This window comes from Pipistrellus hanaki, assembly GCF_964339955.1.
Source record: "Pipistrellus hanaki genome assembly, chromosome: 4".
Lineage (NCBI taxonomy): Eukaryota > Metazoa > Chordata > Mammalia > Chiroptera > Vespertilionidae > Pipistrellus > Pipistrellus hanaki.
In genome coordinates, this window is record NC_140506.1 from 96,420,371 (window position 1) to 96,448,302 (window position 27,932).

At 47.7% G+C, this 27,932-nt stretch overlaps 2 protein-coding genes across 3 annotated transcripts; one reads left to right on the forward strand and one right to left on the reverse strand.

The window, feature by feature from the left end:
* Window positions 1-2,854: 2,854 nt before the first annotated feature.
* FUS (FUS RNA binding protein) lies at window positions 2,855-14,003 on the forward strand. Of its 2 annotated transcripts, none has more exons than XM_084883111.1 (15): window positions 2,855-2,988; window positions 4,384-4,408; window positions 4,508-4,659; window positions 5,377-5,518; window positions 5,693-5,880; window positions 6,299-6,506; window positions 8,110-8,144; window positions 9,568-9,600; window positions 10,567-10,670; window positions 11,423-11,552; window positions 12,045-12,146; window positions 12,281-12,404; window positions 12,723-12,823; window positions 13,049-13,196; window positions 13,676-14,003. In XM_084883111.1, the coding sequence occupies exons 1-15, from the start codon at window positions 2,976-2,978 to the stop codon at window positions 13,713-13,715; spliced, it is 1,545 nt and encodes a 514-aa protein (XP_084739237.1). In that variant the 5' UTR covers window positions 2,855-2,975; the 3' UTR covers window positions 13,716-14,003. The 2 variants fall into 2 exon arrangements, with proteins under 2 accessions (XP_084739237.1, XP_084739238.1); XM_084883112.1 differs by having other exon boundaries at window positions 5,380-5,518.
* An 11,192-nt stretch (window positions 14,004-25,195) lies between these two features.
* LOC311622116 (apoptosis-associated speck-like protein containing a CARD) lies at window positions 25,196-26,838 on the reverse strand. The gene is made up of 3 exons (XM_084882879.1): window positions 26,087-26,838; window positions 25,820-25,879; window positions 25,196-25,511 (listed from the first exon to the last, which is right to left on the reverse strand). Exons 1-3 carry the CDS (start codon window positions 26,361-26,363, stop codon window positions 25,255-25,257), a joined length of 594 nt encoding a protein of 197 aa, XP_084739005.1. The 5' UTR covers window positions 26,364-26,838; the 3' UTR covers window positions 25,196-25,254.
* Between the last annotated feature and the right edge of the window lie 1,094 nt (window positions 26,839-27,932).

Below are 27,932 nucleotides of genomic sequence, written 5' to 3' on the forward strand. Positions count from 1 at the left end.
CCCGCACCTCTCCCGCTGTGGAGGGTAGGGTGGGGTGGGGCAGGGCAGGGTGGTGTGGGTGAAACAGGCGGGGCATGCCCCGCCCGTCCCACCTGCCCCACCACCCCTGCAGCCACTGCTGCCACCTCCGCTGCGCACCTCGCCCCACATGCCCGACCCTCCGCACCCACCACCCCTGCTGCCTCCCACGGCTGCCACCATCACTGCTGCCACCATCACTGCTACCCCCACTGCACGTCTCCCTGCATGTGCTGCCAGTGCTTTCCCTCCGGCAGCCACAGCTGCCTTGCTTTCTACTTTCCCTCCCTCTGCCTGCTATGCTGTCTTCAGTATTCATTCCTCCCTCCCTCTGTGTATGCAAATTAACTGCCATCTTTGTTGGGTTAATTTGCATACTTGCTCTGATTGGCTGGTGGACGTGGCTGGTGGGCATGGCTTGTGGGTGTAGCGGAGTTATGGTTAACTTGCATATTACTCTATTATTAGATAGGATATAAATATTCCACTATTAAATGTTAGCTTTGTTATTAAATTGCTTCATTTATTTTGTACACTAGTGCATCCTCAGGTCCCAGAACAGTGCCTGGTACACTGTAGATACTTAATAAATATTTGTAGAATGAATAAATGAGTGGTAGACTTTCTTTCCCCTCACTCCAGAGTCTTGCTGCCCTCCCAATCTGGGTGGGTGACAGAGTGTTCAAAGGCCATCAGGGCCTCAGTTAGTGGGTTAGTAGAAGTTTGTAGGCAGGCCTAGGAAATACCTCTTGATTTTTCTCCAGGAAAATGTGTCTAATCTAAAAAGGAACTTCTGGAACCCAGGTCAAAGGTACATTGGGAAGAAAAATCTGCATGTGTACCAGGAACAATTTCCTTTGTCTTGTTTTATTCTATACATTCAAGTTTCCTTCTCTCGGCTAGGCTGATTAGAGAGCAAGTTGCCAAGTTAATTTGAATTTCACTTTTTGTCCTTGGTCTCACAGAGAGTCAATAGGCTTCAGAACACTGCACAGTGTCCCTGGAACCAACAAAAGGAGTGTTTTTCAGCTTCATAGACCTGGATTTGAATTAGGCCTTCAGAGTCTTAGCTGCACTTGGACTCTGAGTCTCACTTTTCTTATCTATAAAATGGAAATACCCTTACTTTCTGCACAAGGTTGTGCATTTTGAAACACTTAAGCCCTCTACAAGTATCAATTATTGTGGACCTTCACATTGGTTCCTTGGTAGGGCTTCAGGGGAAAAAACAGAGATCCCTACTCTAATCTCTATGCAGGGTTCAGAGGGACCAGGCTTTCTCGTCCCAAGGGGCAAAGCTGTGACAGTTTGGGTGGGCGATCAGTGCTGGGCCAGACTAGGATCCAGGGGTCCTGGATAAATCTTATGCTTTTTTGCAGGTCAAAAAATTACAATCAGCCTGGCCAGTGTGAACCTATGAACCAGGAGGTCACGGCTGGATTCCAGTCTGGCACATGCTCAAATTGTGAGTTAGATCCCCAGAGTGGGGGTGAGGGGGGTGCAGGAGGCAGCTTATGGATGATTCTCTCTCCTCATTGATGTTTCTCTCTATCCGTCTCCCTTCTTCTCTCCCTAAAAAAGTCAATAAAAATATTTTTAGCCCTTTCTGGTTTGGTTCAGTTGATAGAGTGTCAGCTTGTGAACTGAAGGATTTTGGTCCTGGGTTCGATTCTGGGCATGGACACATGCCTGGGTTGCAGGTTCGATCACCAGTAGGGGACATGCAGGAGGCAGCCGATCAATGATTCTCTCTCTCTCTCTCTCTCTCTCTCTCTCTCTCTATATATATATATATATATATAAAATTTTATTTTTATTGATTTTTTTTTACAGAGAGGAAGGGAGAAGGATAGAGTTAGAAACATCGATGAGAGCGAAACACCCATCAGCTGCCTCCTGCACACCCCCTACTGAGGATGTGCCCACAACCAAGGTACATACCCTTGACTAGAATCGAACCTGGGACCCTTTAGTCCGCAGGCCAACGCTTTATCCACTGAGCCAAACTGGTTAGGGCTCATCATTGATATTTCTATATCTCTCTCCCCTCTCCCTTCCTCTCTGAAACCAATAAAGATATATTATAAAAAATAAAAATATTTTAAAAAAGTCACAATTCACAAATCCTGGTAAGGACGAAAGAAACACAAGCCCTAAAGACGGTGAAGTGGCCCGGTCAGTGTGGCTCAGTGGCTGAGCATCAGCCAGCCTGGCGGGTGTGGACCTATGAATCAGGAGGTCGCCGTTAGATTCCTGGTTAGGGCACAAGCCCGGGTTGAGGGCTCAATCCAGTGTGGGGAGTGGAGGAGGCAGCAGATTAACGATTCTCTCTCATCATTGATGTTTCTATCTCTCTCTCCCTTCCTCTCTGAAACCAATTAAAAAAATACACATATATATGAAAGACGGTGAAGTGAAAACCGAGAGGGTCGGGGTGTGCAGTCAGGGAGAAACCTGTGAGCGATGGGCACAGATCGCCATCCGGAGTGAAAGTAGGGCCGGCCAAAGGCGCCAGCCCAAGGAATTTCGGTTCCGCCCGGCGATTCTCGCTTTGACTCCAGTTCAGTCCACAGAAGCCCTGGCCCCTCGCCCCGCCCCCGAGGGTAATTAGACTGTACCATTGTGCCTTGCCAGGGGTGGAAGTAATCGTGGGCTAGCCTCCAGAGCGAACCAGAGTTCTTTGTTAGAAAAAGCATGATTTTATGTATTATTTGAAGTTTCTTATGTTCTTAGTTTATATGCTTCCACTCTGCCTGCTCGGCCCTCTATACTTTCTGGAGCGTTAGGAGTGCGGCCACACCTCCCCCTGGCTTTCCGCACTTGGTACCTCCCCCCGCGGTACGTAGGCGGGAGGCATACATAAACCGCGACGCGGCGGCGGGCGCTCAGTCCTCGAGGCGTCGGCGCTGTGCGGTGCGGGGTTTTGCGGCGTGTCGGCTGAGTGCGCGTGCGCCGACATGGCCTCAAACGGTATGTAGGGGCGCGAGGCGGTGGCGGCGCGCCGACCCGGGCTCGTTGCCTCCCAGCCGGGCTTGTGTGTTTCGGTGGGCACGGGGCGGTGATCCGGTGTAGGATCTGGTACCTCTGGCGGGAAGCAGCAGAGAAGGGTGGAGGGGGGAAGCCGAGGTCGCCATCTTGTTTCTCTGCTCCGATGCCTTGCGCGGGGCGGGAGGTCTTCCATTCGCAGTCCTGCTCCTTGAGGTGAGGGTTGGGAGGCATGATTCTTGGTGGCATGAAATGCGAGATACGGATGGAGATGCTCGGCCCCTGGAGCCGCTGTCCCCCGGCTCCCCAGCCCGGCGCCCGGGCCGCTTTGTCGCAGTGCTGCATCCGGGCACTCGGGGCGCGCACGCGCTCTGCCGGCCCCTCCCCCCCATTCGCGGCGCGAAGCCCCCTCCCGCCTCTTTTGGGACCTTTTTGTCGCGAGACCCTCTCGGCCAAAGGCTGCGCGGTGCCCGTCCCGCACGGGCCTCGGTCCCCCCACCGCCCACGGGTCCCTCGGGAAGGGGCGGGGCCGCCCCATTCCCTCTCGGGCTGCCACGCGGCGCGGGGCCGAGGTTCGGGATCCCGGGCCCGTGCCCGCCTAAGGGCTGGCGGCTGGCCGTGGTTCCTGAGGGTCGTCCTGCGGACTTGGGGGCCGGGCCCGACCGAGCGTGCTCCGGCCCAAACCCCCTCCTCCTGAGGTGGGAACGGAAAGGAGCGACCGCCCCGGGCCACACCCTCTCGCGGTTCTTTGGCCCTTTTCCTGGGGGGAAGCGCCGTGTGCTGTGCGGAGGAGAGGGGTGCTCTGGCCGGGCGCCTTCGTGCCGGCGTCTCAAAGCGCTTTCACTGCTTTTGGTTCCGGGGAAGGCGGGTGATGGGAAGGCGGGTTCAGTTGGAGCCCCGGGGCTGGGGACGTGGGTACCAATGGTCTTGTCTCTGAGGCGATGCCCTCTGTCCTGTGGGGTCAGAGTTCTCTTGGTTACCTGTCTTTGCATTAAAAGTCCAGTTGCTAGTCTTCAAATTGTGGAAAGGGTGGGCGGCCTCTTTGCAGACGTGCTTGCTCTTTTATTTTGCTCTTCGGTGGAGAGAACGGCCACATCCCGAACACTTGCCTCCTGCTTCCAGCTGTAATTAAAACCCATCCCGCTTACACAGCCCTGACTTCAGCTAACTCTCGGTGATAGCTTCCTCCTGGAGTGGGCATGAGGAGGAGGCGTGGGGATGTGTGCGGCTCCTGAGCCCATTGAGTCTGTGGGAAAGTGTGGCTGCCCACCACAACTCTCGGTGTTTCCAACCAGAAAGGTTTCTGTAGAATTCCCTTTTTCTTTATTGTGTTCTCCTTTCTTCGGGGTGGCTGAAAGTAATTGTATTTTTCTTTTGCAGACTATACCCAGCAAGCAACCCAAAGGTGAGTGTCATTTCTGGCCTTCCAAAGTTTTCAGAGGGCAGGAGTTGCTATGTTTTCCTGATTGCTGATTTTGTTTTTTCTTCCCCACCCCCTCTCCAGCTATGGGGCCTACCCCACCCAGCCTGGGCAGGGTTATTCCCAGCAGAGCAACCAGCCCTACGGACAGCAGAGTTACGGTGGCTACAGCCAGTCTGGGGACACTTCAGGCTATGGCCAGAGCACCTATGGTTCTTACGGGCAGACCCAGAACAGTGAGTGCTTTTAAGTGGGTCACCCGCCTCTTCCTACTGTTCTGAATGTTGCTTTTCTTAACCCCCAAGCAGTGCTGAAATGTTGAAACTGCCCCATGTTTCTTTTCTCTTATCCAACCCTTAAGACTCTGGAGTCGAGTCCTTTCAAACAAAAGTGCTTATTGGTTTGTAATTACGTTTTGTTTTTTTACTTATATTTATACTGCACTTTTCCCTATTTCACCTCAGGATGAAAGTGAATGTGTCGGGGAAATATTCACTAAAGGGGAGAAAGTTTTAGGCTTTTAATAGTTATAGGGGGAGAAAATGATTTGCCTGAAGATGTTTGAGATTAGACTATTAAATGTCATATGCTATATGAGAGGTGGAATTTTCCCGGAAGTATAAATAATGGATTGTCCTAATTGTAGTGCAGACACATGAGCAGGTGAAACGATGGTAATGAATAGGGATATCGGGCTGTGGTTAGTGGTGGTCCCTGGAGACTGGCTTTGGGGTGGGTGGGATGAGATTGGAACTCTGAAGTTGGAACATTAGCCTTAGGGTAGAAGAGAAGGGTGACTTCTTTGACTATGATTTGCACAATTTCTAAGTAGCTTCTAAGAGGCTGACTTTTAAAATAAGGTAGCATTGGGTAATATGTAAGGTTTTTCCCCATCATACTTAGCCTTTTCTTTTTCCTCTTAGCTTTCGTGACTTTTCTCTTTTCCTTGTTAGCAGGCTATGGCACCCAGTCAGCTCCCCAGGGATATGGCTCAACCGGTGGCTATGGCGGCGGCCAGAGTTCTCAGTCATCTTATGGGCAACAGTCCTACCCTGGCTATGGCCAGCAGCCAGCTCCTAGCAGCACCTCGGGAAGGTAAGAAATTACGGAGAGGGGTGAATTGATAGGGAATGATGTGACTCCAATAGGAGCAATTATAATGGGGAGTGTCTTTGTTGGATTTAGAGAATGGGGATGTACCAAAAGTGAAAGGAAGTAGTGGACATGTTGGCATTATAATACTATGTGTGTTTTTTCTTTTCCTTTTAGTTACGGTAGCAGCTCTCAGAGCAGCAACTATGGGCAGCCCCCGAGTGGGGGCTATGGCCAGCAGTCTGGCTATGGTGGACAGCAGCCTGGCTATGGACAGCAGCAAAGCTCCTATAATCCTCCTCAGGGCTATGGCCAGCAGAACCAGTACAACAGTAGCAGTGGAGGTGGCGGAGGGGGTGGAGGAGGTGAGAAGGTGTCTTCAGTTTTGTCTCATAATCTTTGTTCTATAAAGATTGATATTCTGCCTGGTCCTTGCCCTGAAAGGGTTCTTAAAAGTCTTGATTTCTTGTTTCCTTCTCTTTTTTAAAATATGTTTTTATTGATTACAGAAGAGGGAGAGGGAGGGAGGGAGAGAGAAACACATCAATGAGAGAATCATTGATTGGCTGCTTCCTCATACCCTCAACTGGGGATTGACCCACAATCTGGGCATGTGCCCTGAGTGGGAATGGACTGTGAACAACTGAGCTACCCTGGCTGGGCTGAGTATTTATTTCTAGTCACTTATCCCCTGGTTGGTTGAACTGTTTTATGTCATTTCACAGTGTGTGTGTGTGTTTTTTTTTTTTTTTCCCCTCTTATGGTATCTTTCCCTTCTGACAGGTAACTATGGCCAAGACCAGTCCTCCATGAGTGGTGGCGGCGGTTATGGCAATCAGGACCAAAGTGGTGGTGGTGGCGGTGGCTACGGGGGCGGCCAGCAGGACCGTGGGGGACGAGGCCGGGGCGGTGGCGGTGGTTACAACCGCAGCAGTGGTGGCTATGAACCCAGAGGTCGTGGCGGCGGCCGTGGCGGCAGAGGCGGCATGGGGTAGGTGTCTTGTGAGCCAGGGTATAATATGGGGGGGGCGGGTTGTGGTGGGTTGCATGAATTCAGTATCTTAGAGCATGTTAGTCTTACAGGGATTTGTCATGCATTGATACAGGGGGGCATAGACTGTATATCCTCTATCCCATTTTTGTGAGAGCTTGGGAGCCTGAACCCACACCTCTGAGCATTGACACATTTCCAAAGGAAAAGGAAAAACATGAGTGTGTATGGATTGGAGTCATTGATATCCTAGGCAGGAAACATGGAAGTAAAGGCTTCTCTCTGCAAGGGAAACCGATGATCCCACTCCTGGCAATAGGAAAACTTGTTACTTGTGTTCCCATGTGTCTTTTAAGGGAGTTGTTAACGGTGAATCTGACTTCAGCTTCCAGGATTTGACTACTCTTCCCATATTCTGTAGTCATTTGAATCCACGAGCTTTATTTGCAGTAATTTGACAGACAGTGGTGATCTTGTTTCTGACTTGCTTTGTGGGGCTATTGAAGTGTGCAGACCATTTGGACAAAACACACTGGACAGTTGTATCCCACATATTTGCTCCACTGTCCCCCTCCCCCTGGTGACTTGTCCAACTGGACCTTCCCTTCCCACTGTAGTTGATTTGAAGTAAAACCTTCGATTTGATGTTAAAGCATGCGTCAAATCTGTAGGTAAATATTATTAGAAGGACCATACTCTTGTCTCCTTTGTAAAGAGGAGAGATGTCATCAGTGTGTTATTCCTTTTTTTTATTTTTTTAAAGTAGGGTTTTAAAGTGAAAGTTTATATATGGTAAGTATTCAGAGGGTGGGTGGGGGCAATCTCAAAAAACCATACAGAAATGAGGAAAACTATTGTGTGCGTGTGTTTAATGCAAAACTTTAAAAAGAAAAAACAACTGTTATGTGACTGTTAACTTGCTCTGCATTTTATGTGCCACAGGTATGAAAGGTGACATTGCAAAATACTCCGCTCTTCTTGCAGTGTAGAAGGGGTGACCCCGGTGGGTGGGGGGAAAAATGGCTCAGTAGTTAGGATAGGGTTTAGTTAGCTAAGTTTGTCTCGCTTTAAGGGGAAATTGCCTTTGGTTTTGACTTTTTATGGAATGGGGTTGGGTCTGCTTGCTGCTTTCAAAGCAAAAACCACAAAAGTGTGTTCAGGGCTACCCCAGCCTGGTGTGAAATGTCTTCTGCGTAAATTGGGGGTAGGGTTTTTAAACCAACAATTGGGTTGTCAACTACTTGCGTGCAACAAGAGGAAAAAACATCTGCTACGTTGGAAGACCAACCAAGGAAAATGGGTCATTTTTTTTTCCCAGAGGAAATAGATATATAACCTTTTAAAGCAAAGTTCTTAAAAAAACAACAACACACAAACAAAAAAAAACCTGTGTCTAAGAAATTTGCACACATGTGTGTGACATGCTCAAAGGTCAGACAAGGGGTGGTCAGGAAGAGGAATGTATTTTAGTAGCCACTTGTATCTTTCCCAAAACACAATACCCTTGTTGAGAATACCAAAACAAAAACAAACACACAAAAACAAACGCCCGTTTGTAGCTGTTGGAAGCTTCATGTCCTTTCTTCTAACTTGTCTTCTCCAGCGGAAGTGATCGTGGTGGCTTCAATAAATTTGGTGGTAAGTGAACAGAGTTTCCAAAATTCCCAACTCTCCCAGCAATGCTTTGTCTGATTGTTCATTTGCCAGATGTCTTAGCGTGTTTTAAGTGTCAAAGGTTTTGAAGTGTCCAGAACCACCTCCAGAAAGGGGTGGGGTAGAATGCCACCTGCTGCCAGATGTGTGCTAACGAGGCAGGCAGGGGTAAGACTCCGCAGTCGTCTTTCACCAAATTGGTTTGACTCAGGTCAATAGGTGTTTAATGAGTGTTGCCATACCTGGTACTTAGTGACCATGGCATTATGAAAAACTGGAGAGTGTGCTGGAACACGAACAAACTTGGCTCTAGGGTACTTTTTGATAATTGTGTTCAGGGTGTGTGTGTGTGTATATATATGTATGTGTATTTGTATGCGTATGTGTAAAAGTGTAACAATCTCTAAGTTTTAATTCTGGAAGAGGGATGTGAAATACTGCCCTGAGAATGGTGAAGTTGGTATATACAGTATTTATATATTAAATACTGAATGGTGTCAATTCAATTCTACATATATGTATTTAAACAATCCAGATGGGCAAATAGCAACTAGCTGTGGAAAGGAAGGTTTGGACCACAAGAACGGTTGGGAGCATGTGTGGCTCATGGGAAATAACAGCACAAACTGAGTTCATGAAAAATGGCAAATTTGAGAAGTCTGCCAGTAAGCTGGAACTTTTCTGGTTTGGTTAACAAAAGGTTTCTTGATTTGTCTCACCGTTTAAAACCAAAGGCCCGGGTTCATGATTTTGGTGTCATTGAATGTGGGTACAGTGTGTATATATGGTGAATTCAGAGAAACTTTGGTCAAAGGTGGTCTCTGGAAAAAAATAGGCTGCATTATGGAAATAAAGCTATTATATATGTTTAAAATTTTTTAAATTTTCATATGTGGTTTTGGGGAAACAACATGGTTTTAAGAAGGTTTCTAAAGAAGAAATTAAAAATTGTTTCACGAGGGCTAAGTGTCTTTGGTGGTAAAAGTATGGAGAAGCTGGATGGATGCATATATCACATTGCTGGTGGTGAGCCCATTTCTCTCGGGTGAGAGAACAGGGCCAAGTTATGAGTTGGTTTGTTAACTTCAATGAGTTTCCTTTGGCCTCCCACCTCCCCCCAATCTGTGCTGAGGACATTTCCCAGCCTGAGCTGGGGGAGGCAGCATTTATGAAGTGCGGAGTTGTCCCTGTGGAGACTCAAGTTACATACAGATCTTAAGAAAAGGGGCCTGTGTCTTCTTCCCCAGCCATGCCTAGGATTTTCTCTGGGGTTTGGAGTGAGACTGTGAGCACTTAACTGATACTTTGCGAGTTTGGATTTGGTTTTAAGTTTTTGCCTTGTCAATCTACCTGTTGACTAACGACCCCTCTTTCCTTGTTTTTTTCTTTCCCTCCCATGTTACTTAAGGCCCTCGGGACCAAGGATCTCGTCATGACTCTGGTGAGTCCACAGGTGGCTAACATAGGACCTTTTCTGGATGTGTTTTGAGAAAGAGCAGGGGGTAGAGCCGGGACTGGTTTGGCTCAGTGGATAGAGCGTCGGCCTGCGGACTGAAAGGTTCCGGGTTCGATTCCGGTCAAGGGCATGTACCTTGGTTGCGGGCACATCCCCGATGGGGGGTGTGCAGGAGGCAGCTGGTTGATGTTTCTCTCTCATCGACGTTTCTAACTCTCTGTCCCTCTCAATTCCTCTCTGTGTAAAATCAATAAAATATATTTAAAAAAAAAAAAAAAAAAAAAAGAGCAGGGGGTAGAGAAGGAAAAAGGAAGGGAAGGAGGGAGTTTCGGTATAGCTGTAGTTAGTGATTTATAAATAAACATGTATCAGAAATAACTGATATAGTTTACTCCACCAGCAATTTAGCCCAATAAGACTTGCATTTCTAACAAGTCTTAAGAGTGCTGATACATGTGTATGATCCATGCACCAGAACTGCTGGTTTAAAGTATAGGTTTTTAAGATGTGAATCATGACCAAATTAGTGAACACAAAAGACTCATACAGGGAAGCATTTTAGTGTATCTTTGTTTTGATGATGCTTGTACTGGATTTTAGTATAAAATAGGTTTCTTACCTTGTCTTCATTTAAGAGTTTTACAAACATTGGTGTACTTAATTATGTGATATTTGGCAGTTAATTTGAGCCCTGGTTTCTGTAATGGCTATTAACATGTGTGAAAGTATAGTTGTAGAACTAATTTTAAATTTCTGAAATGGGTACCATATAGACATTCAAATAGTAAAAATTAGAGATGTGGGTTTTTTGTTCGTTATAAACCAAATTGTATTGGTTATTTTAGGATTTTTTTCCTTTGAAAGTTTAGTATCAGGTATTAGGTGAAGAGTCACTCATTTTTATCGTTGCTTGTTTTCTAATTCATGTTTTCTTTTGCATTACACAAACAGAACAGGACAATTCAGACAACAACACTATCTTCGTGCAAGGCCTGGGCGAGAATGTTACAATCGAGTCTGTGGCTGATTATTTCAAGCAGATTGGTATTATTAAGGTACTTGTGGAGCAGGGTGGGTGCTTTCTATCTGTTTCAGACGTGGATTTCACACATCAGTAAAAATAAATGTCTTAATGGTTATAAACTTAATTTGACGAGGAAGGAGCATTTGCTGTTGCTATTTTCTGAAAGAAATAACAAACAATTGATAAAAGGACTATTCTAGACTTTTGAATTTGTAAGGCATAACCATTAATTTTATCTTTTTAACTGGAGGCCCAGTGCATGAATTTGTGCAACAGTGGGATCCCTCAGCCTGGCCTGTGGTATTGATCCGAAACCAGCTCTTGGACATCCCCCAAGGGGTCCCGGATTGCAAGAGGGTACAGGCCAGACTGAGGGACCCCACTGGTACATGTCGGGCTAGGGAGAGACGCTGCAGCAGCCAGACCCCATCAGCAAGCTAACCTACCAGTTGGGAGTATTTGCCCTCTAGTGGTCAGTGCATGTCATACCAAGCGGTTAAGCGGCCTTAGCATACCATTGGCATATTATGCTTTGATTGGTTGAATGGACACAACCAGACACTTAGCATACATATTAGGCTTTTATTATATAGGATATGATGTGAGAGAATGGGAGCCACTGATTTTTATTCAAGTTACATGTGAGGTGGGAACTAGTAACTGAGAAGAGAGGAGCTGATGTATGGTTACGATGAGCCTCAGGTTCTGGAGGAGGAAGTTAGAAGGCGGGTAGAACTATTATGTCCTATAAGCCTAATGTTATCTCAATGTTGCCTTTTTCAGACAAATAAGAAAACAGGACAACCCATGATTAATCTGTACACAGACAGGGAAACTGGCAAGCTGAAGGGAGAGGCAACGGTATCGTTTGATGACCCACCTTCTGCTAAAGCAGCTATTGACTGGTTTGATGGTATGTATTAGGAGGCTGGTGTCAGGTGGGGAGATCCGGGCAGGCAAGCCTTGGGAAACTGACTACATTTTGAGGGTTTCTTTGAGTCTTTCAACATTTGCTCTATGTGCTACTTAAAGTAGTATTTATTTTTGCTTGTATTTCTTTAGATTATAAACCTTTTCAGGAAGGCAGAGTCTTACCTTGTTGATTGTATCTAGTGTCCTTTCCAAGCATGTCAAATGAGGCATCTGTGTTAGACATGCTTATTTTTAGACCCATGGGTCATAATAAGAAGCCTCCCCCCTTTTTTGGGATATGTTTATTGATTTTACAGAGAGTGATAGAGAAAATCATTGATTGGCTGCTTCCTATACACCCCTTTTTGGGGATCAAGCATGCAACCTGGCATGTGCACTGCCTGGAGAATCAAACTGACCTGGTTCGAAGCTCCACCACCTAGCCACACCGGTCAGGCAAAAGCCTCCTTTTTATACCTTTTTATTTCTTTAGGTAAAGAATTCTCTGGGAATCCTATCAAGGTTTCATTTGCTACTCGGCGTGCAGATTTCAATCGAGGTGGTGGCAATGGTCGTGGAGGCCGAGGGCGAGGAGGTGAGGAGCTATTTCCTGATGTTCGTGTAAAGAGCTGATGAGAAGGGGGCAGCATTGGGAGGGCTTGCATAGAAAAGAAGGTTAGGTTAACTAAACATGGGAAGGGGCCGGACCCATGTTTGTATCTACACTAGGACCCATGGGCCGCGGAGGCTATGGAGGTGGAGGCAGTGGTGGCGGTGGCCGAGGCGGATTCCCAAGTGGAGGTGGTGGCGGTGGAGGACAGCAGCGAGCTGGGGACTGGAAGTGTCCTAATCCGTGAGTGAAACTTCTCTCTCAGTCTTACACGTGTGCCCTTTGATGTTATGGTAGAGTTGTGTGTTTTCTAAACTAGTAAAGCCAAGGCTGCAGTGATAGAGAGAAACAGGCTAAGAGCTTACCTCCTAGGTAAGGTAACTGTAGTGGGAATGGCATTGGACTGGGTTTGCTAATTGAAGTTTTTGTTCCTGTCTTTGAGAAGCAAGCCTTCTTACCTTAGCACAGTTTTCTCTCTGTAAGGTCACTGGAGTCTGAGTCTTTTAATTCTAAGTCTTGCCCTACTCTCCACCCCTACAAGTTACATTTTTCTTTCCTCAGTACATGCGAGAACATGAACTTCTCTTGGAGGAATGAATGCAACCAGTGTAAGGCCCCTAAACCAGATGGCCCAGGAGGGGGACCAGGAGGCTCTCATATGGGTAAGGAAAAGGTGGAGCTGGTAATAAGAATTTGGGATCAAAAAGCCCTTAATTTTTTGGGGATTGGGGGTGAGTTAGAAGGGGTCAGTGGGGGAGGAAAGGGAGGCACATTAATACTTTTGACAATATTTATTTTTTTAAAAGCCCTTAATTTTAAGCAGAAAAGCTAGAGGGAAGGGTAGGGGAGATTTTGGGATATGATGTATCATATTTCTTTTGTCCTAGGGGGTAGCTATGGAGATGATCGTCGTGGAGGCAGAGGCGGCTATGATCGGGGCGGCTACCGAGGCCGAGGCGGGGACCGCGGGGGCTTCCGAGGGGGCCGGGGTGGTGGGGACAGAGGAGGCTTTGGCCCTGGCAAGATGGACTCCAGGTAAGACTAAGTTGAAATACAAGTAATTGAACAGGTCATGGGGTTGTAAGGTTATTATTTTTTTAATACATTTTTATTGATTTCAGAGAGGAAGGAAGAGGGGGAGAGAAACATCAATGATGAGAATCATTGATTGGCTGCCTCCTACACGCCCCCTACTGGGGATTGAGCCTTGTAATGCAGAAACGTGTCTTTGATTGGAATCAAATCTGGGACCCTTCAGTCCGCAGGCGTATGCTCTATCCACTGAGCCAAACCAACTAGGGTGGGATTGCATGGATTTGTTGAGAAAGTTGTTTCATTTCGAGAGTTAGATTGTTAAACTGAGATTGTGGCCCTAGTGGGGATGGAAGGAGGGGATGAAAGTTATCTCTGGAAACTAATCTCTATACTCAATACTTAGGTTTCTTGGGCTAGGATTTTGGGGGTGGGCTGAGAAGTTGGTAACTCAGACCTTAATGGATACTCTCTCTTTGCAGGGGTGACCACAGACAGGATCGAAGGGAGAGGCCATATTAGCCTGCCTCCTGCAGTCCTGAATCGGCTTTTCTTCTATGTCCAGTGTGACCTTCGTTGTTTTGTAACTTTTCAACTCCTGACCCGCCATGGGTTTTTGTCGGACTATGTTATTGTAACCATATATCTGGTTCCCATTAAAAACCATCGTTTTAGTTAAATTTTCTATCTCTACCCCCTCTTCAGAGGATCATGTCCAGGTCAGGAATATGGAGTGTTTTCCTCTTTTAGATAATCCTGCCCAGCAGGAACTGGAATAAAGTGTTTGATACTTGGTCCTGGGGAGAAAAAGTCAAGTGGTCTCCTTAAAAATAGAGATTAAACTCATCACAAAGTTGGGTGTATGAATGGGGTAAATGAACATGTGATGTCATGAGTGTTGCCCCTAATATGCCCAACTCTGTGAACAACTTTTAGCACATTTATTTACATGCTGGTCTTAGTGCATTTACTGTTTACAGCAGCCTTACCTTCTAAGGACTATTGGGTCTTTTTACACTTTTTTTAAAGTGTGGGGCTCAAATCAGAATTGCCTTTAGGGGCAGTATTCAAATTTGACCACCATGGGAGGTGGTGCTGTCAGGTCTTTTGCACAGAGGTGAGTGGGCACCTTACTGCAGGGGTTGTGTGGCCTCACTAGACAGAAAAAGGGTGGGGCATGTGACAGAATTGGAATGATTGAGCCCTAGTGTTCTAACCTGAAGCCATTTTTCTGAAGGGAACAAACTCATGATCATTTGCTTACACCTTTTTTTGTTTTTATTTATTTTTACTTTTAAAATATATATTTTATTGATTTTTCACAGAGATGAAGGTAGAGGGATAGAGAGCTAGGAACATCGATGAGAGAGAAACATCGATCAGCTGCCTCCTGCGCACCACTGTCCGGGGATGTGCCCGCAACCAATGCACATGCCCTTGACCGGAATTGACCTTTCAGTCACAGACCGACACTATCCACCGAGCCAAACTGGTTTTGGCTGCTTAGAATTTTTTTTATGTGAGAGGATTCTAAATTTGAGGGAAGAGGTTTGTGGAAGGTTGAGTGGGCTAGGGTCATGCACCTATGACTTGAGGCCAGAATGTATCAAAGGAACTTTTATTTCAGACCATTAGAGTCCATGGTCTCCAATGTGATAAAAGGGTGCAGGTAGGCGGAGTCCAAAAAAGGAATCAGTGATTGAAGGGGGATGCAGAGTTTTATTAATTTTAGAAGCCCAGTGAACGAATTTGTGCAGGGGTGGGGTCCTTCAGCTTGACTGGCAATCAGGCTGTCTTGCTGGGTGGGGTGGGGTGGGGACCTCTGGAGGTTGGCTGTGGGAATTCGCTACCACCAGGGGGCAGCTCCTGTGTTGATTGTCTGCCCCTGGTGGTCAGTGGGCATCATAGTGACTGGTCCTTTAGTCACTTAAGCTTTTATATCCTAGTCTGTAGGTATATATTAATAGCTGCTGGCTGCAAACAGTTCTGCTGATGTAAGGGTCTGGTCCATCCTTGGTTCCTCTCAGTGCCAAATGTCTAGTGGTTATAGAGGGTATGCTGAGCTCAAGGCTGCAAGCTTTCTGCAAGATAACTGCTAAGCACAATGTTTCCTCTGCCCCGTTTTATTCTCAGTTTGGGTAAGAAGGGGAAAGGTTAGCTGGGAAAGGAAGTTTAGAGGCATATTTCAAGGTACATTCCTAGTTTTCCTAAAGATGGGGCTTGGATAGATGTAGGGAGGCAGTGGTTTACCCTTCTCACATCCTGCCTGTACCCAGAAGGCTGAGGCCATTGCTGTTATAAGATACTAGGCTTGTATGAGCTTTAATGATTGTGGGTGGTAAGTCCTCCTTTTCAACGTGGTGGTGGAGATGGGGAAAGGGTGGAACCACTGAGTTTGAAATCTCAGAATAATGCCCCCCAAACTTGAGTGCCTTTCCTGACCCTCAGAGACCCCACTCTTCCCACTAATTCTCAAATTGAGAAAATGCAATCAGTTGCTGAGCATGCATTTTAGTTACATAGAACTGAAAATTAGCCAGCAGCTAGAAGGTGCCTGGGAGCCCTGGTGGAAAAGTGCTTTCCTCTGTTGAAGTCAGGTGTGCTGTTTGCTTTCTGTGTATTCTAAAGAGTTGATTGGTTCATCATGAGGTCTCCCCTGACCAGCAGAAGCTCTGGCTTCCTCTTCCTACTGGGTGGGATGCTCAAAAACCAAGAGTAGGCTGAGTGGCTGAGCTCCCAGGCAATGGTCTGAATTGGCTAATTGGACTTGGTACATGTGAGAAGCCCTTGGATTTAGAGCCAAGATTATAGCAGTTATCTCCTGGGTGTGGCCAGGCTGTTTGATCTCTCAGATGATTGGTTGAGTGGCCTGATCTCAGAAATTTATTTCTGCCTCACTTAGGGTTCGGGGTTGTGGTTTCTTGGTCCCTGCTCCTAGGGGTACATGTTGAAGATCCGTGTGAAACCTGAATGGTGAGTGGGATTGTTGGTATTAAGTTTTTATGTCCTTTAGTGGGCTTCAGTGATATTGGCTAGCCCTCACATAAAAGGTATCTGATTAGTGGGTAGATCTATTGTAGGGACCTTTCTAGGATGGATGTAGACAAAAATAGCAAAAAATGTTGGTTTTCAGGAGCTGGTTCTGCTGCCAGTTCATTATTATTAAAAAAATTTTACAGCACTAGGTGCCTGGCTTTTCTTTTAATTACCGGTAAGTCTGTGTTGAATTGCCTGTTTTTTTTTGTTTTTTTTTTTAGGATTGGGATTGGGATAGGCTAAGTAACGGTGGTGGTTGGGAAGAGGTATACTATAGGTCTGCTTGTCCTCATTGATTTAGTTTAGTCTTTTTAGCTTGTCCTATCACATGCTAAGCCTGGCCCTTTTTTTTTTTTTTTTTTTTTTTTTTTTTTTTAATTGAACTCAGTAGGGAGAGGAGCATCAGTAATGAGAGAAAATCATTGATAGGCTGCCTCTTGCATGACCCCCACCAGGGAATTGAGCCTATAACCCAGACATGTGATTGGGTTGTAACCACCTGGTTCATAGGTTGATGCTCAACTGAGCCACACTGACAGCCTGGCCAGGTTTTATTGATTTGAATCTAGGGCTGAGGTTACCGGAAGTCATGGATGGGTAGACCCACCAGGAGTTAAGGTCTAGGTCCAGCTCCTATGAGACTCCACTTCATCCAGGTATGTTTGTTCCCACTTGGTCCCTGTCTCGTAATGATCCACCGTGGGCTGTGGTCTCACTTTCTGTACTACTGTGCATGGGGGACAAGAGGCTAAATTCTGTGGGGTCTCATCTGCAACCATTCCTCCCCAGTCTCGACAGACTATTACTATCGGGCCCTCAATCTGTAGAAAACCTTTAATTTTTAACTTTTCTTTTTGGATATAATTTGACAGTTTCCATATAAATTATTGTTCTTGGTGTTTGCATATAAGAACTGAGGAACTGCTGAAACCGGTTTGGCTCAGTGGTAGAGCATCGGTCTGCGGTCTGAAAGGTCCCGGGTTCGATTCCGGTCAAGGGCATGTACATTGGTTGCGGCTGGTTGATGTTTCTCTCTCATCGATGTTTCTGGCTATCTCCCTTCCACTCTGTAAAAAAATCAATAAAATATATTAAAAAAACTGTCCAGTGGATCTTGCCAGCTGGCTGCGGGCACATCCCTGGTGGGGGATGTGCAGGAGGCGGCTGGTCGATGTTTCTCTCTCATCGACGTTTCTGGCTATCTCCCTTCCTCTCTGTAAAAACATCAATAAAATATATTCAAAACAAAACAAAAAACTGAGGAACTGTCCAGTGGATCTTGCCAGCAGATTTGGCTTTAGGGCTTGTAGAAGTTGTCAGTCAGTACTATGGTTTTAGAGGGGCTTTGGAGACCATTGACTAAAATTCCTATTTGCCCAATTGGCATGCTTGGTGGTTGAGCATTGACCTATCAACCAGGAAGTCATGGTTCGGTTCCTGGTCAGGGCACATGCCCAGTGTTGCGTGCTTGGCTTGCAGGCTCAGTCCCTAGTGTGGGGAGTGTAGGAGGCAGCCAACCAGTGATTCATCATTGATGCTTCTATCTTCCTCTCCTTTCCTCTCTGAAATAAAAAATAAAATACTCATTGTTCGAGGCCAGGAACAAGCAGGAAAAGTGTGTTCCTCATGAGCAGGACTTGCTGATGTAGAGAGCTCTCAGCTCCTCGGGTTGTAATGTGGCTTTAGCCCTGCTGCTAGAGAAAAGGCTTCTTTAGCGGAGAAGAGTTGAGAGCCACCCGTGTGGGAACTAGAGACGGAAGGAACTTGGACTGTTGGCTTGAAGATTGGGGCTTCCTTGTGCCCTAATGAGGGACCAAATTTAGGTGGCTTTACGTGGGGAATTCCAAAGTGGGGGTGGGAAAATAAATCCTTGAAGGGAGCAGGAATCAAGCTTTCCACCCAGCACCGCACACACTTCAGGCTGGCGGTGTTGCTCAGTTGCCTGGATGCCCTGTAGCTGTCCAGTGTAGTGTCCTTGGAGCTTTGCAGCCTCTTTAGGGTGAGAGCTCTCTGTTAGATCTAGGTTTGTTTGTTTTTTACCTACCTCCCCCCCCCTTAGATTTTGAAGGAAAACTGGCCCATCCTGGGTACCGTCTCCTCGAAGGCCTCTGCCAACCTGACTCCAGTCTGAGATGGCAGAGCCGAATCCTCTATGTAGCTGTGTGTTTTAAGTTGAATATGCACATGAACCGTCGGACAGTTTTATTGGCATGTGGGTTCTAATTCAGTATGTAGGTCCAGGTCCGGTGTAAGCTCTGCTCCTGCTGCCGATTCAGTAGCATACTTAAAGCCACGCATTCAAGTTCTGTAGAGACTCTCTTTCTGCTAATTCCCTCCACCTTTCCTGTGACAAGGAGCTTGATTGTACAAAACTTATTGAATATTTTTTTAAATTGATTTCAGAGAGGAAGGGGGAGAGGGAGAAACATCAATAAAGAGAGAATCATTGATTGGTTGCCTTCTGCATGCCCCACACTGGGGATTGAGCCTGCAACCCAACATGGGCCCTGACCAGGAATTGAACCTTGACCTGGTTCATAGGTCAATGCTCAACCACTGAGCCACCCAGACCAGGCTGTAAAACTTAAAACAATGTTACCTAGGAGTTAAGGAAAAGGTAGGGAGGGTGGGACCTGCATGTGGGCTTTTTCCTAATTAGCATAGGCCAACCAAAACCGTCTTTTGTTCTGCTCCCCACCCTCCGTTATGTGATTCTTGAAGATGTGAGCAAAAAAGATTATTTCAGATCATATTCTAAACCTGTGGGGAGCTAGGGACATACATCTCAGAGATAATTGCTAAAATTAATGTGTACGTGCTTTGGGTCAGTTGGTGAAAATGATGAATTAAGCTCTAAATTCCCTGCTTATAGGTGAGGATGTTGAGGCACAAATGCCTTGAGTCCCAGCTGTGAGAGGTGGGGCAGAGATTTGAATCTGGATCCTTTAGCCATGGATTTTGTGTCCTTCACCACTATTTGGTTGTGTTTGGGGAGTGGCTACAGTGTTGGGACAGGTTCAGGCCTCGGACTGACTTGTGGCAAAGCCACATATAAGTCCCAGCTTGGAGGGCAAAGCTCTCAGCACAATTATAGCCAAAAGGCTCTGGTTGTAAGCTTGCCCTTATAGTCAAACCCTGCAGTCCTAGGTAGCTAAGGGATGTGGGCTGCAGGGGTGTGCAGCCAGTGCTGCCAAAACAAGGCTTGGCAGAGTTCAGAGAATGACAACAACAGGAAAGAAGCAGATCTGAAACTTGTAAGAACATTGTAAACATCTTAGCCTTGTTTTACTTTGTGTGATCTGACTAAAAGATCCTGCTTACAGCAGGGTCACTGTTTCCTCATCCAGGCCCAGTGATCCACCTGGTCCCAACTGTATTCTCTTGTCTGTTTTCTTTAATCTTTCACTGCCCCCCCTCAGGTTTACCCCTGGCAGTGCTGGATGTGCTTCAGTGCTGCGTTTAAAGACTGGTAGAACTCAGTTCTGCTGTGTCCATCCTCCCTTTCTCCCCCCGTGGCACCCCCCCAAAAAAAAAGAAAAAAGAAAAAAGAGAAGCTCCCAAGAAAAAATTTCAAAATGTATTTTATTGATTTTTTATGGAGAGGAAGGGAGAGGGGTAGAAACATCGATCAGCTGCCTCCAACACCCCCCCCACCCCCATGTGCCCGCAACCAAGGTACATGCCCTTGACTGGAATCGAACCTAGGACCCTTCAGTCTGCAGGGCGATGCCCTATCCACTAAGACAAACCGGTCAGGGCCCAAGAAAGTTTTTAATTTTAGTTTCTCTTTTTTTCTCAGGCTTGCACTGTTTTTTGTAGCTTCTCTTTTTAAGACTCTGTTATACAAGGAAGTGTTAGCTATGGCTCCATCTCATGAGAATTGTAAGGTTTCTGTGAATTTTAAAAAATATATACTGTTAGGCACTAGGGGTACACAGTAGCTGTCGTCGATAATTTCTTATATGCAAGGCACTTGCACAGAGGTTGGGAAGATTTTTTAAAATTTTTATTAAATCACACTTTCGTTATTTTAAAAGCATGGAAGGGGTGGGGGGAGGGAAAGAGCCATTGATGTGAGAAAATGATCAGCTGCCTCCCGTACTCGATACGCCCCAGCCGGGGATCCAGCCTGCAGTCTAGGTATGTATCCTGACCGGGAATTGAACCCACAACCTTTTTGGTGTTTGGGATGACACTCCAACTGAGCCAGATTATCGCGGTAGAAAGATATCTATGGGGCTTAGTCTCATTACAGTCCTGTGTGAAAATACACCATGACAGTATGGTTTTCTTTACACATAGATTCTATAGGAAGTGCCCTGGGGCCCAGAGGAAGGCATCCAACACCAATGGGCACACTAGGACAGGTAGATTTCAAGATGTTCAGAAGCAAGGGACCGGCATGTGCTAGGCACAGGGTGCGAACAAATAGGGATGCTGGGCCATGGGGTAGGTGGAGAGGAAGGTGGGAGAGGCTGGGTAGGTTCTTACGGGCTGGGCTGGAGTGACAGTAGGTGTCCTAATGTTAGAATTGAGAGTCCATTTCCATGATCAGTTTTGATCTCTCAGGCCCTTGAAAGTGATAGATTAGAAGCAGGTAAGACATTAGGCATAAACCAGGTGGGGCCAGTGAAGTTGAAAAGGCAATTGCAAGACTGACTAAATCTAGGCTTTAGGTAATGTGGTAGGATTTGTGGTAGGATTTCTGGTTCGGCTGCTGCTGTTGCCACATGTACTGGTTCATGATGCGGATTTTTTTTCAATAGATGGATGTTGATATATATGCAATCTGATATGTATGCCATTTTGCTGTTTTGACAAGCTTCAAAACAATATATCAAATTTGCTGAAGGTATTATCATAGATATTTTTACACCTAGAAATGTTGAATTTTGTGCCCCCCCCCCAAAAAAAAAAAAGTTTGTGGGAAGTTTTAATTATTTTGAAGAAAAGTGCTGCTGAATATTTCGGGAAGCTTATGGTGAACATGCTCTATCTCAAGATACTGTCAACGCTGGTTTAAATGCTTTAAAAGTGATGATTTTGATGTGAAAGACAAAGTCATCCAGGTCAACTGAAAAAGTTTGCAGACCAACAATTACAAGCATTATTGGACGAAGATGTGTGTCAAACTCAAAAACAACTTGTAGAAATATTAAACATTGCTCAGTAAACAATTTCCGATAGTTTACAAGCAATGGGAAAGATTTTAAAGGAAGGAAAATGGCTGCCATGTCAACTGAATGAAAGACAAGTGGAAAACAAAAGTCATCAGTAAAATGTTGCTTCAACAGCATGGAAGAAAGTCTCTGGCAATGAAAAATGGATTTATTTTGAGACTCCCAAATTCACTAAGTCATGTATTGATCCAGGTCAACCATCAACATCGACTACAAGGTCAAATTGCTTTGGAAAGATGACAGTGCTCTGCATTTGTGGGATCAGGAAGGTGTGTAGTGTATTATGAACTTCTAAAACCAGGTGAAACCATTAATACTGATCTCTACCGAAAACAAATAATCAATTTGAACCATGCTTTGATTGTGAAACGACCAGAATGTGCCAGATGACATGGCAAAATAATTTTGCTTTATGATGACCATTACTTCAAAACCAGTTAAAGACACGTTAAAAGATCTTGCCTGGGAAGTATTAACCCCCCTGCCATATTCACCAGACCGTGCTCTTTCAGATTACCACTTGTTCCAATCAATGGCATATGCATTTTTAAAATATTTATTGATTTCAGAGAGGAAGGGAGAGGGAGAGAGAAACATTGATGATGAGAGAGAATCATTGATCGGCTGCCTCCTGCACGCCCCCTTCTGGGGGTTGAGCCCACAACTTGGGCATGTGCCTATGGCTGGAATTGAACCCCTGACCCTTTAGTCCACAGGCTGATGCTCTGTCTACTGAGCCAAACTAGCTAGGGCACATATACATTTTCTGAGCAGTACTTCAAAACATGAAGTGAAAATTTTAGTTTCTGAATGGTTTGCCTCAAAACAAGAATTCTTTGGGATGGTATCAACAAATTACTAAAAGATGGGGAAATGTGTAGCTAGTGATGGACATTACTTTGAATAAAGTACTTTTGATGTTTCTCTTGAAATTATCGTGTTTTTTAATACAAAACCCACTATTAACTGGTACACTTAGTACAGGGTCGATAAAAGGAAGACAGATTCACTCTTGGAAGTGGTAAGTCCTTGAAGAACATGTGATTGAACATAACTGGGATTGAATAAGGCTTGGAAGACTTGGTAGAAGAGGGTTAAGGTTGGATCAGCATTTTATGGGTAGCTGGCCAAAGAAAGGACTAGTATGGGGTGCTGAGGTGTGGGGCTGATTCCCACCTTTTGGGAAGCTTACGTTTTCTCCTGGAGTCCCAAGTAGCCACATTGTCTCTTCTTGGTAGATTCCTCCCACAGCTAACCACTTGTTTTTTCCTATTACTCTGGTGACCCAGTCAGAATAGGGAAATGTTGCACAGAGTCTGAGATCCTACATACACTCTGAAGGAGTGTGTATGGGGAATAAACTGCATTTGTGCCATCTAGGTGAGGGGATTGAGATCCTGTAGCTTTGTTCATTGTGGGTTCGGGTATCATTTTGAGTGGCACAGAACCAATCACCTTATATATACCCTCATACCTGGATCCCTGTTTGATTAACTCCCACGGGCCCTCCTCAGGGCCTCCTGTTTTGCATACTGGTTACCCCCAGCACGGCCCTGTTCTAACTAGAAATCATTTTGGTGCAAAGTATATGCAGGTTGTCATCCTAGGATCCTGGTTCCCTAACAGGCTCTGGAAGGCTCATTAAGTGCTTTTTCTGGAGAGGGATAGTTGGCCCTTTGAACAACATGGGTTTGAACTGTGCAGGTCCAGTTAATAAGTGGAGTTTTATCAGATGACCTGCACAGTTCAAATGCAAGTTGTACAAGGGTGGACACCATGCTTTGGAATATCTGTATGTGGAGGGCTGACTTATTATTTTCTTTAACCTTTTTATTGCATTTATTGGGTCACATCTATATGAAAGGCTATATGCTTCACCTGCCTGACTGTTGCTATGACACACACTGACCAGCAGGGGGCAGATGCTCAACCCAGGAGCTGGCAAGCTGCAGTGACTGCAACAGCGGTTCTTGGCTGATGTACCCTGAAACCAGAGAGGAGAGAACCCGATTCCTCGTGGGGTCACATGATTGCACCTTCAGCTGTGGGTTTGTTGCTGGGGGACTGTTGGCTCTGAATCTGGTTTACTGCACACTTGCATTTGTGTTCCACACCCTGTACACCTGTACTATGACAGTAACTTTCAGAGTGCCCTCTCACACTCCAGGACCCCTGGGGGGATGTCAGAGAGCCGGTTTTGGTCCGATCCCTGCAGGCCAGGCCGAGGGACCCCCACCTGCTGGAGAGACCCCCCCTCCACAGATGCTGGGAGGGACCGCGGGAGGTTGGCTCCAGGGTGCGTCTGGCCAGTCTCACCCAGTTCTGCCCCCGCTGGCCACCTTCTAATTAATTTCAATGTGTACAAGTCCGTGCACCGGGTCACTAGTTGGTTAATAAAATTATATAGGTTAATAAAATTATGCAGTTTGATGATGTATCATCTGTATATTGTATTGTGTGTTTACCAGCCCAAGTCAAATCTCTCTCCATCACCATTCATCCCCCTTGACCTTCCTCTACTCCCTCATCCCCTTTCCCCTGTTGTTACCACCATACTGTTTTCTGTGTCAGATGTTTTTGTAATCCCGCCCCCCCCAGGGTGTTTTTTCCCCCTCTGATTTTTAAAATATACTTATTTTTTTACAGAGAGGAAGGGAGAGGGATAGAGAGAAACATCAATCAGCTGCCTCCTGCACAGCCCCTACTGGGAATGTGCCCATAATCAAGGTACATGCCCTTGACTAGAATTGAACCTAGTGGATAGGCCACTGAGCCAAAATGGTCAGGGCTGATGACTTTTTTTTTCTTAGAGTGAAAGGGAGGGAAGAGAGACAGAGAGAGAAGCATTGACTAGTTGTCTCCTGTATGTGCCCCAACCAGGGGCAGGGAGGAAACCTGCAACCAAGATACCTGCCCTTGACCGGAATTGAACCCGAGACCCTTTGGTCCAAGGGCTGACACTCGAACTGGAGCCAAACGGGCCAGGGCTGATGTGCTCTTTTGTATTTGTTTTTTGGGCGCTTAACCTCTTCACTTTTTCACTCAGCCCCACAGTTCCCCTCCCCTCGGACAGCAGTCAGACTGTGAATCTATTTTGTTTTTGTGAGGGCTGATGCGTTTTATATGTGGATTTAAGACTTCGTAGGAGGCCAGCACCTCTAACCCCCATGTTCAAGGGCCAACTGCATGTACTTATGTTTCCTTTAATTCCATCACAAGAAGAAATAGCTACTAGAATTCATAACGTTTTGCTTTTTTGGTTAGCATGTTTTCTGGGCAGAGTGTAACTATAACCCCTTCCTCCAGGGGGTGGCAGGGAGTAATTCAGCCTACTGCTATCAGTGCCAGAAGGAACCCTGGAATTTTACTTGGTTGCTGTGGTCTTCCATGTTTAGATGCTACTGTCTCCTCCTGAAAATTGCTCTAATTGTACAATTACTCTTTCCCATGGAAGATGCAAAAGAGCAGCTCTGCCAGCTAGCACCGTGCCCTAAGTTCAATGCCTCTGACACACGTGGCTCCCACAGTCCAGACCCTGTGTGCACGCCCTGTAACTAACACTGCAGGGCTGGCTGGAGTCTCAAGGGCGGATCCTCTCAGACAGCACTGGAGGAGCCACTAAATGGCAAATGAAGGAATTTGCCGCCATGGTGACAGGCAGGCAGGGTGACAGTCTGCTGCCCCACCCTGAAAAGGCAGTGAGCTGCACCTGAGCCTCCGCAGCCTTTAGCTGTGTAGCTGACTCTGCAGGTGCGGCCAGGCTGGAAGCAGGAAAACCCACACAAGTACAAGCTGACTTTTTATTTAAAAAACACGTCCAACCCCTGGTAGTTCCAGCTGCTGCCTCAGCTCTCTTCCAGGTCTTCCACCAAGTAGGGCTGGGTGTCCCTCAAGGCCTGAAGGAACAGATCCTTGCAGGCCAGGTTCCAGGCTGGAGCGAAGCTGAAGAGCTTCCTCATCTTGTCTTGATTGGTGGCCTCTGCCCGCACGGCCTGGTACTGCTCCTCCGACAGGACCCTCCCGTGCAGAGCGTCCAGCACGCCGCTCACGTCTGTGACCCGCCTAATGAGGTCTTCCCGGTGCCGGTCCATGAAGTGCGGGGCTGGGGAGTGAGGGGTAGAGCAGGTGAGCTGGCGCCCAGGCTGGGAACTGGGGCAGAACCCTGCTTGCTTCAGAATGGCTCTAAAAGCACACTGAGGGGTGGGGCTCCAGATACAGAGTACATATATGGATGTATGAGTATGCATCCCCCCAGCTGGGCTCCGCCCCCGTGGTGAGCAGGTGGGTGGGAGGGAAGGGGAAGGGTTGGCTCTCTCCCAGTGCAAGCGTTTAGGTGACAGGCAGGCTGTGCGGGGGTGGGTGGGAGGCTGGTGAGATGCCCGGGCAGGTGAGTTGGGTGTGACGCCTCACCTGATACGGCTGCCGCCCGGAGAGCAGAGGCTCCCATCCCCGCTGGCGGGGCTCCAGAGCCTGGAAGGAAACAGAGGCAAACGCGGTCCTCTCCCTGCCTATGGGGTCTCCAGGCTCTCGGGTCCGGAGCCCAGCCGGGACCGAGCGCGGGCAGCCTCCTCCCCCGGGAAGGGCTTTATGGGGGCAGGAGGAACGGAAAGCGAAAGAGCCCAGGGAAGGGGGTTGGGCTGGGCGGGGGGCTCCGGAGAGGGAGGTGCAGGGGCTCACCCCGGGCGCGGCCGCGGGCCTGCAGCTGCTCCGCGGCCTCCTGCATGCCCATGTCGCGCAGCAGCTGGGCGGTGAGCTCGGCGGCGTAGGCCTCCAGGTAGCAGCTCACCAGCTTGTCGGCCAGGTCCACGGCGTCCATGCGCTGCAGGGCGCCCCGCGGGATGCGCCCGTAGCCGTCGCGCAGGGGTGCGTTCTGCAGCTTCAGCTTGAACTTCTTGAGCTCATCGGCCGTCAGCTCCTCCAGCGCGTCCAGGATGGCGTCCCGGGTGCCCGCCATGGCGCCGGGGTCCCCCGCCGCGACTGGGGCTCACCGGGCGGCCGCCGACCAGGAAGTCTCCTCCGGGGCGGGCCCTGCGGTTCCCGCCTTCCCCTGACGCCGCCCCGCCCGGGCCCATTGCCCTGGGTGGGAGCTAGGGCGTCCCCGTCTCTCCCTTGTGTCCCTTCTCCCGCCCCCCGCTTCCCCATCCCCACCCTTACCCCACCCTCTCCATTTGGTCCGCAAGGTGGGACCCGGGAGACCAGCGGGAGAAGAGGCGCTCATGGGCGGTGCCCGCGAATCCAGGCTTGCATAGCTGGCATGGACCAGGAACCCGGCTTACCGGTTTACCGGAGTGCCAAGGCTTCCAATCTTGGAATTCAGAAGCCCCGAAATCTCCATCTTCCCCTGCACCTTAGCATCCTCTCTCACAGGCCAGAGGCTGTGAGAATCAGAATCCTAACCGCCAGGACCTTGTAGCTCCCAACTGCACATACTGGGGAGAAACGAGGCATTAAAAAAAAGGGAGAAGAGCTGTGTGTACGTTCTCTCTCAGCCTCTTAGTAAATATTCCAGCATGTCCGGGGCTCCCCAGGGCTCCTGAAACCTTGTCACAACTTCCGGGAGAGCCAGGCTTTGGTCCCGGGAGCCGAGGTTCTGGGGACGCGGTGAGGAGACACTTGTAATAGGTGAGAAGACGCTAGACCGGAGGGAAAGTCATGGGTGGGAGTCACTCGGGTGGTTTGCCCCCGAGGAGCAGGGGAAAGCTGGGGACTGGAGCCCAAGCTGTGCCCAGAATCCCCCGCTCTCCCTTCGCACGGCTGGTCTGGCCTGTGGATCTCCCCAGCCTGGTCTTGCACCACATCCTGTTCTCCCTCCGTCTCAGTCCCAGCCACGCTGGCCTCGCAGTTCCTCAAACGTGCCAGCTCCTTCGCGCCGGTCAGCCTTTGCTCATGCCGCTCCCTCAGCCTGGAAGTCTGTCCCCTCGCTCCTGCCTGATAAACTGTTGAGACTTTAGGTCTCAAGTTAAACGCCACCTTCTCAGGGAGCCCAGGCTTAGCATGCCTCCCAGAGGAGTTCACAACACCTGCTCCTCCCTGCAGCTCTCATAGCAATGGTGACTGCACTGCGCTGACTCCATGTGTTAGCCTCAGTCTTCCCAGCCTGCACATCATGCTGTCCAATCACTGTCACAGCCGCAGCGCCCAGCACAGCTCCTGCCTGTAATAGTGCTCAGTGAATCTCGTGGAATCAACAAAGAGCGAATGGGTCTGCGGCTCAGGGCGGAGACCAGTCACTGGAAGGTGTGCCTCTCTTCACAGAGGCAGCTTCCAGGAGTTGGAGAACTGTGTGTGGCCTTGAAGGCGGCAGTCCCTGGTTTGAATTCTGGCTCTCGTTCCCAGTTGGGGACTGGGACTTCATGTGTCCCTTTCAGCTGGGCTGTACCAGCACCATTCCTTCTAATGATGTGATCCTGACATATTTATTTAGTTGGCATTCATCTCAATTCATCAGAATGTGAGTTTCATGAGTCCCGAGCCTTAAGAGAATGCTGGCACACAGTAGGTGCTCAGTGAAGAATTAGGGGTG